The 14,846-nt window shown below is 43.5% G+C and overlaps 1 protein-coding gene across 2 annotated transcripts in view; it reads right to left on the bottom strand.

Annotated features, from left to right (window-relative positions):
• The window catches only part of SCAP (SREBP cleavage activating protein), a 71,104-nt gene that overhangs the window by 14,295 nt on the left and 41,963 nt on the right, over nt 1–14,846 (bottom strand). For both annotated transcript variants that reach the window (XM_075891179.1, XM_075891180.1), the window contains 6 exons: nt 11,353–11,583; nt 10,197–10,446; nt 6,162–6,247; nt 3,355–3,440; nt 660–790; nt 155–235 (listed from right to left, as the gene is read on the bottom strand). In XM_075891179.1, coding sequence (XP_075747294.1) covers nt 155–235; nt 660–790; nt 3,355–3,440; nt 6,162–6,247; nt 10,197–10,446; nt 11,353–11,583 — 865 coding nt within the window. The remainder of the gene's footprint in view (nt 1–154; nt 236–659; nt 791–3,354; nt 3,441–6,161; nt 6,248–10,196; nt 10,447–11,352; nt 11,584–14,846) is intronic.

Genomic DNA, 14,846 nt, shown 5'->3' with positions numbered 1-14,846 from the left:
CAATAAGGAAAGCACAGTATGACTACGCTCCAGATCACCATAACCAAGCGTGTTTTAAATTGCTGCGATAAAATGTTCGCGATGAGATGTTTCAGTCAGTTCGACAGTGCGAATACACTAAGAAAACACCAAGGATAAAATAAAATATGCTTACTTTTTCAACGTGAATGGCAGAGATGCCTCCTGAATGACCATGAAGCGTATACACACACATGGCTGTGTCGCATCGAAACACCTGCATGACCCACGCATAAAATAATTTAAAAAAAAAACATACATTACACAGACAAGTCGTTTTAAACTTTTATTATAATTTACCAACATACTACTATATGAAGGTATTTAGTGGCTTTGTTCTATCCGATTTCCCTTTTAGAATGCAATACTTACTAGCCCAAGTAGCCACCCTGTTGAAATATAAAAAAATATTCCAAAAATAGACTACAGTTACCCATTTGTTTGTATGCATACAAAGAAGAGAAAACATAGGCTAAATGCTTTTTGCAGGTTTTTCGATGCATTACAAAATCAACAGATTTAAGGAGTAGATACTGCATAGCTGTACTTCAAGAAGGTATCCATGCTCAGAATGTTAAAGACAATGTGCACACATCACTAGGCCTGCCGCAAAAACGAGGTGACGCTCAAGAAGTGCCAACCTTAAGCAGGCGATCCAGGCTGCCGGTCACTATCTGTCCGCCTTCAACACAGATGACTGAAATGGGCTGAGTATGGGCCCGCACACTGTTCACCCACACCAGCTTGGCTTGTACATCTCCATTCTCCCAGGCTGAAAGCATAAATAAGAGAGTCCCGATTCCCATGTAATTCTTAAGGTTATTACTAAGATTAGCTGACAAATTCTTTAATCCATGTCGCTCCTACGGTTTGCAAATTTCTCATTCTCCCTAACACCACTCAATATACTAAACTCAAACCTTGATGTAATGAACACAGATATAATAAAATATTCGGTGTAACGAGGTAAATGAAAAATAGTCTCGCAATAGATAAAATGTTAGGAATATGTCTTTATGTTGAATTTTCAGGTATAACGAACTTATTTTTGCATAAGATTCAACTATGTTACAATGAGGTTCGAGTGTGTGTGAAATAAGCCACCTATACATAACGCCAGGCAGAATGGAGTAAGGATGCATACGTAGGGTAGGCATCACAAATTCACGACCAGCTGTCTGCCACATCCCTTAGAAAAGCGTATAATCTTTGCATTCTGCTTGTGCTGACATATTAAGCAGAAACTTAGAGATTGACTAAGATGGAAGCTTAGAAAGTGAGGACCACACAAAATTTTAATGTGATTGAAGGAATAGGTGTAATGCTAAAAGACAGCAATGCGAATTAAAGAGCATTTGAAAGTAGCTAACACCTTTGCTGTTATTGAGAGGAATAAATAATTATGCAGATCATGTGTATGGCTGAATGGGTATGGTAAATAGCTGATGGTCTATTAGAGTTACATAACAGCCTGCGAATAGCAAAGACCTGGTTGGCCTGACGAAATTAGAATTGAAAATTTAGAGAGATACACTGGCTCAGAGCAGAGATACATAATAGCAGATTTTTGGAAGAGGCCTTCATCCTCCAGTGGACGTAAATAAGCCTTATCATGAAGGCGATGACAAAACACACTTTTAAGTACTTTTGAGGCCACCCAGCTTTTATAAACATGCTCGTTCATGAGTTGATATTAGACTTGTGCGAATATTCGAATGCTTTGAATATTCGAACAAATGGTTGAGTATTCGAATTCACCTCGACTTGAAATTAAATTATTGAATATTTTCGAAGTATTCGGAATGAACGAATAAGTGTATATTAGTCCGCATGTCTCTACCTGTAAAAGTAGTTTCACTGCAATGTAGAAGTGCTAAGCCGTAAAAGTACCTACCCTGGAGAAACTTGTTTTGCCGCGAAGCCCCCCTTCATTTTTTAAAAAGGCCCTGCAACGCCTACTGACCATGGTCAGAAAACGCTGCTGATCGATAGTCGAGGCTACTGAGAACACGCGAGCCAAATATTATAGCGCAGCATGCGGCCTGTAATTCATAATAAATTTTCAAAGCTAAAAATTGCTTTCTGTCCTCAGCAAATGACACTACAAGCTCAAAAATCACTTGTCACAGCCAAGAAGGAATATACAGCTCTGGTCACAGCCATTGGCTGATTTGAGCATGGCGCGCGCGTCGTTACCGGGGCTGCCCCGGGAGGCCGCTGCTTGTCGACGAGTACATGCGCGATCGCACTGAAAAGCCACGTATTCGAAGAAAAAAAAAAAGAAAGAGGTGCTCAAGGTCACAAGGTGCGTGTGATGTATTCTCTTTCGCCGTGCCATTGCTCCCTGCTTAGCTTTTCTCTATTTTGTTGGGACGAGAAGAAAGAATGCAATCGCAGCGTGCGACAAATTTTTTGAACTCCGCTCGGACTGGACTGATTCTAGAAAAAGGTGGTAAATTTGTGAGGCAACAAGCTTGTTTATTGGCTCCATGGCTACTTGAAAAAGTGTTGCAGGCCCCTTTTAAGGAACATGTTACCCTCAAATCAATTCTTCATTTTATTAAGCTTGTTATCACAACTTATATGCTCTAAGTAAAATTATTTTTAAAACATTAAGTATCTTACAGATTATCACTTGCATCCTACTAAAGCTACTACTCAAGGTTGTTTCGACTTCCTTTGAACAAAAAAAAAATGGTATTTGCATACAGCCCCTATTTCACTTCAAAAGAAATATTGGGCAGGTTAGTTTGATCATGATGAATATTCCCTCTTTTTTTTTGCATGTCATACACACTATTCGAATTCGTATCGAGATTATTCAATCAAAATCACTATTCGCTTTGAATCTAAAACTCACTATTCGCACAAGCTTAGTTGATACACAATACAAAGTGGTGTGACATCCCAAAAGCTCTGTAGATTCCAAGAACTTGAACACTAATTCTTTGGTTCAATACTTGTTGACATGAAGCCGAAAAATTCTAGCTGTGCTGGAAATTTCCGATACACTCAAAGCTCCTTATAACAAACTTGCATGTTACATGAAGCAAGTTTGTTATAAAGGTTTATTCTTAACACTGCATCGATTGCAAGACTACTTTTCGTTTACTTCATTATAACCAATATTTTGTCATACCCGGGTTCATTACATCGAGGTTTGACTATACTTGTGGACCTGTTGCTTGCTCGCTGACTGTTGCATGGTAGGTTCACTCAAACAACCAGCAACTCTAGCAGGGCATGCTTTTGATGCCAAAGCTAGAAGAAACAAAGAAAATGACATTCCACATTACACGACATAAAGAAATGAACTGGAAATAAGGTTATGCTCACCTCCCCCTACATCAGATACTCGCCGTTCGCAGTACATTTCAAGGTGCCAGCACTCCAGAATGCCGCTTATCCTTGATGTGATGATTCTGCACATGAAAGCCAGAATCTACCCAGTCAGTCAAGGAATGGAGCAAAATATGTTTTTAGTGAACACGTTTTCCAACAAGAATCAACCACTATAGATGGTGATGCCATCCAGCGACTTCTAGGCAAGGTTCCATCCAACCGTTGAAACTAACCATCAAACCCTTCCATTAAACCGTTGAAAACTAAACACCTTCTTCTGGGATCTGTGAAACCTATCAAACTCAGCGCATTAATCTGAAACCTCTCCAATCAATTTTTCATTCAACTTCATTTGCACACGCCTTCAACAGGGGTGGTCTCGTTTATGCTATTGTCAACAAAGAAGCTCTCCATGCATTTCTGGGAAATATTACATTTGTGCTAAGCCTTAAACCTACCAGAATGTTAGCAAACAAAAGTTCTCTTGATTGCTGTGATGATACATTGATAAAAATAACATAGTGGATTGCTGGATGGTAAACATATTCCCTTGTAGTGGGGAATTCGCAAGGCACTGACTAGTGGGACCATCTCTGAGTGCGAAGCGCGAGCATGTGCAGGAGCTGTAGCCGCTGGGCTGCTCGAGCACTTGTGTCCGTACCGGCTGCCTGCCTACTACCTGGCGTCGCTATTAAACTCCCTTGCAAAGTAGTAGAAGTGCTGGGTACGCAAACCTGGAACTTCGAAGCCAGAAGCTGCCCACTGCATCAGCAATGCCAGCCTGTGGTTCACAAACCACCGTACTGAATTTACCACTTAAGCCGCTTTACAGATCGCCCCGCTGTGCGCAAGCTGCATGCTGAACAGCGCCTACGTGGATGAGCACAAAAGCAGGGCGAAAACTTCACTAGCTATATTGAAGATGTTATAGCTTTATGCCGGTGCTTTAACCCTGAGATGACCGAACAAGACAAGATCAGGCATATCTTGAAAGGAATAGGCAATGATGCCTTTCAAATGTTGCTGACAAAGGGCCCAAGTACCGTATCCGAACTTGTGACCTTGTGCCAGAGCTTGGAAGAGATTCGCAAACAACGTGCATCAGTTCGGACGTCGACGACATCAGACGACTCTCTCGCTGCCCTGGCCGTCGGTGGTGACAGCACCCTGCTGGAGCAGATAAAAGAATATGTACGCAAAGAGGTCGCATGATGGCTTTCGTGTCTCTCGCATCTGCTGACCAACGAAGCACCAACGAACCGCCTAGCGCCGAGAATCAGACAGGCTATTCAGGAGCAGGTCTCCGAGGCGTTGCCATTACCTACGTCTGCCTCTCCACAAACACCTGTTGCCGTGCCACTGACTTATGCGGCCGTCGCAGCAATGCCTCCGCCTCGTCTGCCATTGTATACGCCACAACCTGTGCGACCTTCCACCGCGCCGTTTCCAGCTACACAGCAGCAAGCTGGAAATCCTTGACGCACTGCTGACAACCGGCCCATATGTTACATCTGCGGAATTCCAGGTAATGTTGCATGTCTATGTCATCGACACTTCGCAGTTACGGTAATGCACCAAGATACCCTGACTACTCGTTTCGGCCTCCATACCACGCGCCTCACGTGCCACCTGAAGTTCACGAACGCGATGCGCAAGCTGCTTCCAGCACCCAAACCTCCGCTTCTCGACATTCTACTTCCCGCTCGCCTTCCCCTTCAACAAGTCATTCTGTATCGCTTATGCGTCGACGACCCTCCTCCATTGAGACAAAAAACTAACTGCCGTAGCTCCAGAGGCACGTGCTGCGTCATCGTCTAATCATTTAAGTCCTCTCCTGTCTCACGCCAATCTTATCGATGTAATCGTCGAAAGTGTACGAACACTTGCACTCATCGATACCGGTGCCGCGATATCTGTGATTAGTCAAAGATTCTGCCGCTCTCTTCGTAAAGTGACAATGCTTTATCCAGTGGTTTCTCTTAGCACTGCAAGCGCCCAACAAATTGAGCCCATCGCGGCATGTACAGCAAAAGTGGTTATTCAAGCAGTGTTATACATCATTGAATTTCACGTGATGGCTTCATGTTCTCACGATGTCATCCTAGGGTGGGATTTCTTATCACGTCATCACGCCGTCGTGGACTGCGCTCGGGCCGTAGTGGAGCTGTTACCGTTTCGTGATGCACCTTCTGTTGATGCGGCCGTATCTAGTGTGGCTAACCTTGTCGTCGCGACGGACATAGACCTTCCTCCTTTCAGCGCCCAGTTTGTCCCTGCCTGCTGAGCTTCACTTTCTGACGCTACCGTCCTATTCACACCATCTGACATCTTCAATAGCCGCCACCACACATTGCTGCCATTCGCCGTTCTTGCGCTTTGTCAAGACGCTACCGAAATGTTTATTTCCAATCCCCACTCGTGCCCCCTCAGTTTGCGCCGCAGCGAGACGCCCGGCTACATTCAGCTTATCGATGAAGGTACTATCGTGCCTGCCGATTTTTTCGACACCAAGTCGAATATGGAGCTGAACGCGTTGGTTCCTCACTTTGCCTCCAGCAGCCCAGCGTCTACAGCTCGTGCACACGCTCGCGCTTCGCACTCAGAGATGGTCCCACTAGTCAGTGCCTTGTGAATTCCCCACTACACCATTAACAATAATAATATTAGTCTTTTTGTGAAGAAATAAGAAAAAATAACCAAAGTAGGTAAGTGAACAAACTGTTGTCCCATGGTCATGGGGAATTTAATTAAAATATGATTAAAACATGAGTAAAGGTAAAGAAATTGGGAAATCGTCTTACCTGTGTCCAGAAACTGTGACTGCAGTTACTCCATCTGTGTTGTCCGTGTACACACCACAAAGGCGACCTGAAGGCATGTGCCAGAGCTATTGAAAATAAACAAACAGACAGTAATGTAAACTTTTGTCAAAACACAGAAACACCTAACTTTCACCTAGAGTGACATTTAAGTGCCTTAAATGTCTGTGACCTTCTAAATGCTTATTTTTTTTTATCTTAGCAAGCTACTTTATCATCAAGGGGGCCGCACCTTCTCCTACATCATGATGTAATATGACAATGTCCTATATACATTAATGAGAGCTGACAGAAAATAATGCCAAGGAAAGTAGAGAATGTTGTTAGTAGTAGTTGTAATGTAACCGTGAAAAAAGACAAATGGACAATAAGATACAGTAGAATTTCAATGATATAAATTTGAGGGGAACAAGCAGAATATTTGTGTCATCCTGAATTCGTATGAACTAAAAACAAGGTAACTCTGATCATGAAGATGTACAAGAACTTTATTGGGGTCAACTACTTCTTGCTGAAGGAAAGTCCATAATGCCCTGTACAGCATTCCTGCTTTCACCATCTCTCTCAACAAAGTGCTGTGGCTTCCTCGCTCATGCTGCTGTCACTTAAAAAGGCCCTGAAACACTTTTATTGCGATAGCAATTATATGGTCACTCTCGACTGGACTTTGCCGCCGGCGTGAGCGTCACTCCCCGTGTATGTCAACATATACATATTTATGAAAACTCAAGAAAGAAAAAATCTAGAAAAATACTGGTACGTAGAATCTAACTTCGAACCTCTGCATCGTGTTAACCACTGAGCCACCAAAGAGCACATCCTTCAACGTGGGAACAGAAAGCTATTTATATCTACCACTTACCGTTGGGATGGGCATCTCGAAGAGGAACTGTAGTGTTTTCATCATTAACAGCAAGATGGCACAATAAGCATGCAGTGGCGTGGGGCGGCGCGCAACCTCATCTCCCATGCATACTTTGCCTCGCGGTGACGAGTGGGTGGTCGTAAAACCCCTGAACACACATTCGCGCGCCCTTATTTGACAGTTGGGAGCATCTTATGTCTCGGCTGTCCTTAAGCTTTCATTGGAACGATTCTGTTGTAGTTACCGGGCGCACAAAGGTCACTGCAATCGTTACACAGTATCTGTTTGCGAAAAGAGCGTGCTTTTTAGATGCAGCGAAGTAACAACTGAGACACTTATTCGCATTCATCTGTTCCTGTTAGTACGTTTTGTGGGTTATTTGTGCGTGAGGAACGCGGGGCACGTTTCGATATGCTTGCCATTAGGCGCGTCACCTTCCAATTTATTGCTATCGCGTTCACTGCTTCGCCTTTGTGGCAAAGCTGTGACTTTTTTTTCAAGTAACCATGGCAAGAATTCACTAGAAGAGCTTAATGCCTCACTAACTCAACGGCGCAAAAATTTCAAGAATACGTCCAGAGCGAGTGGAGTTACAAAGATTTGTTGCATGGTGCAATTACATTCTCTCGTCCCGACGAAAGCACTGGAAGCGAAGCAGGAAGAAATAGCAGGGACGTAAAAAGTACGTCACCTGCGCCTCGTGGCCTTGAGCATTTATCTTTTTTTTTCCCCTTTGAACGCCCGACTCCTTCAGTGTGATCGCGCGTGCACGCCTGGACAAGTTGCGGCCTGTCGTAGCCTCCCACCGCGATCTTTGTATTGACCGAGCGCGCCATGTTCAAAACAGCCAATGGCTGATAAAAGGGCTTGCTACGAGTGATTTTTGAGCGTCTTCTATAATTTGTCGAGAGAAGAGAAATCAATTTTTAGCTGACTTTGATAATTTATTGTGAATTCCAGGTCGCATGCTGCACTATAATATTTGGCTCGTGTCTTGTCAGGAGCCTCTGCTACCCATCGGCAGCATTTTCTGACGATGCTCAAAGAGTGTTGCAGGGCCCCTTTAAGGCACGTTCACCCTTGGTATCAAAGGGAGCGAAAGCGGCAAATATTATTACGCACAGTGAAGTCGACACCGAAAACATCAGTCCTGAAGAATTCACACTGGAAGAATTCAAGCGAGAACGCCAGAGCGGCCAGAAAACCATGTCTGCGCTCGTCAAAAACGGTCACGTTTGTTCAGCATCTCGTACGTACGTGCCACCGCAGCCGTCACCGCTTTCACCACTTGGGGATTCATTTTAATATACTCGTTTCCTGAGCCTTAAAATTCATACAGAGTTCTAGTTATGCATAAAAAGCACTGAAAAGAAACAGAAGAAAGTGCTGCTGCACCTTCTTCTACTTCCGGTGTTCTCAGCTATCACAATACAAATCAGGATCTCGGCAAATGCGTCCCTGTCAAAGCCGTGAGCTTTGTCATGCTTCATGAGTAGTGGGCGAGTGCGCTGACGCAAGCCACTGAAGACACTTTTGCTGACATGTTGAATTGGTGGCTGGTTGTTTACATCATGTGGTTTAAGAGCTAATGCCGGCGTTGTGGCTAAAGCAGTGAAGCAAAAAGGCGATCTCCTACCCTGTGGCGGAAAAAGTGGTCTCAAACCGATTTTCTCGCGTCGGCCTCGCGGTGTGGTTTTCTGGCCACTTAGGTGACAAAGTGAGGAAAATTCCAGTGAGTTTTCCTGCATTAGCTCCCTTCGAGGCCAAGTGTGAATGGGACTTCCTCCCACAGACAAGCTGCATTGCGCCGTTGAGGTGCAGGGGTCAGTCACATGTTTATATCATCTGCAGTGGCTGGGAAAACCGATCGTATTACACAGAATCATGACGTATTTTATATAATGTAGTCTGTTTGAAACAATCTGAAAATTTTATCATCGCGAGATTCACATCAACCATAATCGTATCACCGAGATTCTACTGTAACTGGCCATCAGCAGAGACCAAACCTTCTACTTTTGAATACTAATGCATCCGATGCTCTGTGAGCACATTTCTTTCTTTTCCTTGATGTTTCGTTACAATTACTGTTAACCACATGCTCTACACTTTCCTTGTCATCATTGCCTGTTAGTTGTCATTAATATTGTATCTAACAAAAAAAAGTAGGCCCTTAAATTTCCACCTCTTTCCTTTCATGTCCTAAAATATGAGCTGCCTGTCTTAACAAAAAACCTCAAGAGCACAGGGAATGTGACTTGTAAGCACATCAGAATTTTTTAACCAGAAAAACCAACATTTATCCAGATGAAACAATGCAGACACAAAGGTCTATGAAAATTTTAGACTGGGGCAGACAGATGGTGAACAATTCGTTTGGAGTGAATGTGCAATTTGGGTGAATTCAGTACCAATATAGCAGTAGTATGCATCCACTTGAACGATAATTATTGCCACAAATGTTGACCAAGGCACCGCACAATCGCCTATTCAAGTTAAAATGCGTTTGCCACGACATTCTACCTGTGAGACAGCCACCGCAACATTTCAAGTATTAAGGCTACATTTTTCGCACACAACCCCCACTTTTGTAGTAGTATTCACCTAATTCACCTTCTGAAAATAACAAACTTCCGGGAAGAAGAGTCTGCCCCATTAATAGCACAAGATGAACAATGAAGCTTTCAAACAAGTGTAACTGAGCGGGACTACAGCAACAACTTTGTATTAGTATGTTCATTAATCAATACTCTAACCGATAGCATCGTTGCAAGCACAGTACAATCTTACAGCAATTTAACATGCTTGTATTTTTTTCACACTTTTATTAGGGCAAAGTGAAAATGTCTTGCATTACTGTGAGGGCAAAGTTTAAACATACCTCACACATTATACCTTGTAGCTAACCTACTTGAATTTTCCTATCTGGATAACAAGTGTTCAAGCACCATTTAATAAGCAGTACAATAAATTTGAACTCAAACACTTCACAAGTGATGCAACGCTATTATGTTTCATTATTGCACAATCTATTTGTCTGAACCCACCCATTGCACAAGGCCACTTTAGGAAACCACACCAATTATGCTGTACACCAGCTGAACTACGCCTAACAAGTGCATAGGGCAAGAAGGTGAGACATGTGCTCTGACCTCAATGCGACCATTCTGACAACCAATGACGAGCCAGTGGCTGTAGCAGCCCATGCACCAGATAGGCTGGAACTCTACACTGGCTGCTGCACTGTGGCTGGATCCCCTGCCAGGTGCATCACCACCCCCTGTCGTCATCAGAGACGATTCATCACCAGCACTCGATGACTCCATTACTTGGTGCATAGCTGACTCCCGATCATCAGCTTCTCGTGGTGATGAAGGCATTTGCAAGTACGGCATAACAAACCTGCAATTGCAAAGACAGTTGACAAGGTTATTTCTAGGTTCCAATTCTTATGTCTGATTGTATGCAACCATAACAAACAGCTTAGGAAAATTAAATACAGCTGTAGTATTGAGCTGCTAAGCACAAGGGCGTAGCAGCTCAACACGATAGCTATTAAACTATCCTGTAAGAGGGAAACAACGTTAAGCATTATGCTTCCCTATGTTAATGTGTAGCTGAACAGCTATGGCTGTTTATTACTTGCGATTGAACTGCGAATGACATGCTGCTAGCAGACAATGTAGGCCACTCGTTGCCCTGAATGAGAGTACCGTGAAGGCAACAGAAAAGTTATCCACTTCCTTCCTGTTACTGTAGACTGTTGCATTTACTTAGTTCAATCATGATACACTTCAGTTGAATGACCAGTCATCACTAGCCATATGTCAATAATATGGGCCTCTTCAATGAGGGAAGAGACTGATATATTCAGGCAAATTTAGCACTAAGCTTTACAATGACAATACGGCACCATCGGCAGCCACACGAGTTAACGTGTCATCAGCCTGAGTGGACCTGCATAGACGCGCTTTGCCTATCGAGGAACGCCGAAATCTACAGCATCTGCTAGCGCGTACAAGAGGCGCTCATCAACGTCTACCATTCGCAATTCGCATCTAACAAGAACGCTAATTAATATGACGTCCACTCTAGAGTTCAAGTTAGCACCGATTGCGTATAGAAAAGAGGCTGATGGGTGTCCCAATTGCAGCACTCACAAGTACCGAAGATTTCCGCATTCCTCAATAAGCAAAGCATTACTTATGCTGACCTCACCTAGTTTGTGCGTGGGGATGCCAGTGGTTTCGCGTTGTCGTTATAAAGCGAGCGTGTCACGATCCCTTTAAGATACCTTGTTGTGCTCACCTTGAGAAGTCGTATCCCTTGCTGCGAATGTCCTCAGATGCAACACCAGGTGAAAGGCCAGCTGGGCTGCTCTGTCCTACGAAAAATTCAGGTGGATGCTCTCTGCTAACCTGGCTGCTAAGGCCGAAATCGCAAGAATCTGTGGGCGATGAGCCATACGTGGAATCTGAAGAGAAGCTGCCACTCGCACGCAGCGTGTAATTATCTTGTTTCGGTCTTCTCAACCTGCTTCTGCAAGAGGCAGAGTGAAGGGTGAATAAGAACATCTAAATGAAATGTCTGACTTTTCTTAACGCCACTACTGCCTTCACATTCTAGCTGCCAAAAGTTTGAAAGCAATGTCTGCAGCTAACTTAAAAAGGTCTTGAGACATTGCTAGGCATAATATTATTGAGAACTAACAGATAATAATGCCAAAGAGAGTACAGAGAATGTTATTATAAGCAGTTGTAATGTATACGTGAACAAAGAAAAGGGGTCGAAAAGCGTCGACCTTTCTCCGAATTTCTTTCTCCACATTTTCTTTCTCTTCACATCTTCTTTCTCCACCATAGTCATAGGCAGAGATCAACATGAACACTGCAATGATTCTTGGTTCTTTTTTTTTTTTTACGACTTTAATCTATGGTTCTTAATCTACCATTGTAGCTCATAGTCACTATCAATGATCGCGTCGCAGCAACAGCGGTTTCAAGCGCAGCGGTCACACTAAACTGTAGTACGGTTTTTATTCCCCTTGTGCTGGCTGCACACGTGTCCGCAGCACTTGCAAACAGAAGTGTCCCTTTGACTCGGTGAGCGTTAAACACGCGAGCACTTCATCAGTTTTGTCATCAAGTTCTTTCAGTATGCCATCGCATATATGATCATAATAATAATTATCAGTTGAATGTCTTAAAACTACCTTATGATTATGAGAGATGCCATAGTGGAGGGCTCCGGAAATTCGGACCACCTGGGGGCTCTTTAACGTGCACCTAAGTGTAAGTACATGGGCCTTGGGCATTTTCGCCTCCATTGGAAATGTGGCTGCCACGACCGAAATTTTATTCCGTGACCTGCGGGTCAGCAGTCGAGCACCATAACCACTACACCACCGTGGTGTGTGCCATACATGATCGTGTCAAAAGCAACCATGGTTATTTCGTTAGCCATGCGCGACCTTTCGGAGCTTCTAGCAAGTTGTTCTCAGCCACTGCTTCATGGTTTGGTACTGAAGATCATGTCACCCCGTGTGATACGCCAAAGTGTTCAGAACATCCAAACTTTGGCCCATAGGAGGCAGTGAAATTCGGCTGGGGAATTCAGCGAATTCGTATCACCGTGATTCTACTTACATTTACATCAATGCCTCTTCATTCGTTCAAATTATAATATGACAGCCTGAGAGTTTTGCAACAAAGTCTGGATCTGATTGGGTTGGTTTTTTGTCAATGTGACCAGATCACACACAGAAATTTCGATTTCCGGGAGATTTTCCAGCCACCCACACAAACTTAAAGAATGGTCAAAACCCGGGAGTGGTCAAAACCGGGGGTCTCCCGGAAAATCTAGGAGACATGGCAGATATGAGTGTGTACAGCAGCAAAAATAAATTATCAAAATTTTGCAGCTCCTACAAAATCTGCTGAGTGTGTAAGTACACCCTCCCTACATCGTCAAGCACTTCTTCACATGCCCTTTAAAAATAGCCACACCTTTTGGAGTATGCTTTTGCCACATAAATATAGTCACTGAGCTTGCTTGCATATCCTTTCGTAAGTGCTCCCTGGTTAATACTTTGCTAGTAGGAACTTTATGCTAAGCTGATAATGATGATGATATATGTGGGGTTCAACGTCCCTAAACCACCATATGATTATGAGGGACGCCGTAGTGGAGGTCTCCGAAAATTTCGACCACCTGAGCTAAGCTGATAAGCTGAAGAATTTTATAACCTGAAAGTATCTTGCAATAGCTTTAGAGCGAGGCAACAGAAGCAAGTCAGATGAAAATTACTGTTCGATTGCAAAGACAAGCTTACAAGGGTGCAGAAGTTTATAAAGTATGTGCATGAAAATTTAAGGAAACACTAGAGAAAAACAATGTTTTTTTTGTATTATTGAAGTATGATGCCACAATCTCGTAAACACCACTCTTACCTTCAGACAATGCTTGATAAGTGAACAAACACACGAAAAAAAATGGAGGTGGAGGCGCCACCTTGAGATTACAAGATATTGATGGCGTCTACTAGGTCCTACGTTGTTTCTAATCGATAAAATTGAAGTACATTGTTATCTGCGGGGGCCATAGACCTAAGGTACAATATTTCAGAAAACTTCATCGAGCCAATGTTTCAAAAATACAAAAGATAGATTTTGAAATTCGTGACATCACATGCGGCGATTTCGGCACAAAATTTAAAAATGGAGCGTTAACCTTGATAATCGGTAAAATTGAAGTACATTGTCATCTGCGGGGGCCATAGACCTAAGGTACAATATTCCAGAAAACTTCATCGAGCCAATGTTTCAAAATACAAAAGATAGATTTTGAAATTCGAGACATCACATGCGGGGATTTCGGCACAAAATTTAAAAATGGAGCGTTAAGCTTGATTTTATCTGTCAATAATGTATTTATGATGGTGAAATTTACGGCATTAGAGTTCTCACAGTAAAGTTTATCAAAGCAAACCAAATCATTGCTTGACCGTAGTGTCCCTTCAAGAAAGCTATATGAACTTGCATTGTATCTTCGCAGTTTACACAAATGAACATTGATTTTGATTACAGTAGAGCCCACATATAATGGCCCTACTTAAAACAAACTTTCACTTAAAATGAACAATATCCAAGTGACCGTGAAAATATACATTGGTTCAATGGCACAAAATCAAAAATATACATTGGTTCAATGGCACAAAATCACACAACGAACGTCTTCGAGCGCCGCTGATCGGTTATAGCGAACGGAGTCGGCGCTCTGCCGACTTCCCGGGAAACCGCTTTCGACCACGGATCAGGCATCGGCGAGGTGCCCATAGATTCTTTTTGTTAAATGCTGATCCTGCCTCCGCGCCCCTCTAGCTGCAGCTCTCCCCGACTGCTTTTTGTTACGCACCCTTTCGTCCTTTGGCCCCTCGCTACTCCGAGCACCCCGCATCGCCAGACGAGGCCCGCGTTTTCACACTGCCACCAATCTTTCGAAGTCCGGTAGGCAGTACACCCTGTTTTTGATCACTGGTACTGTTGTTGGCATCACCAGCCTGGAGTGACCAGACCATTTGCCAACATCATCCGCCACCGACTGCATCCGATCGTCTGCGTCTAGTGCACGCGCATACACTACCCCACCAACTCTGATAATTTGCGATTCGTTTCGTGTTTAGGACTTGTTCTCGCTCACTTCGCACTTGGCTCAGCATGCCCTCCGCACGCGTGCGGAAGCGCGAAAACGGCTGTTAATTTGCGCGGAATGAATTGCGAAATATCAAAGTTTTTGAGGCCATG

Source organism: Rhipicephalus microplus, chromosome 1 (genome assembly GCF_043290135.1).
Source record: "Rhipicephalus microplus isolate Deutch F79 chromosome 1, USDA_Rmic, whole genome shotgun sequence".
NCBI classification, from domain to species: Eukaryota; Metazoa; Arthropoda; class Arachnida; order Ixodida; family Ixodidae; genus Rhipicephalus; species Rhipicephalus microplus.
The sequence above is the reverse complement of the archived record's forward strand: the minus strand, read 5'-3'. Positions and strand labels throughout refer to the sequence as shown.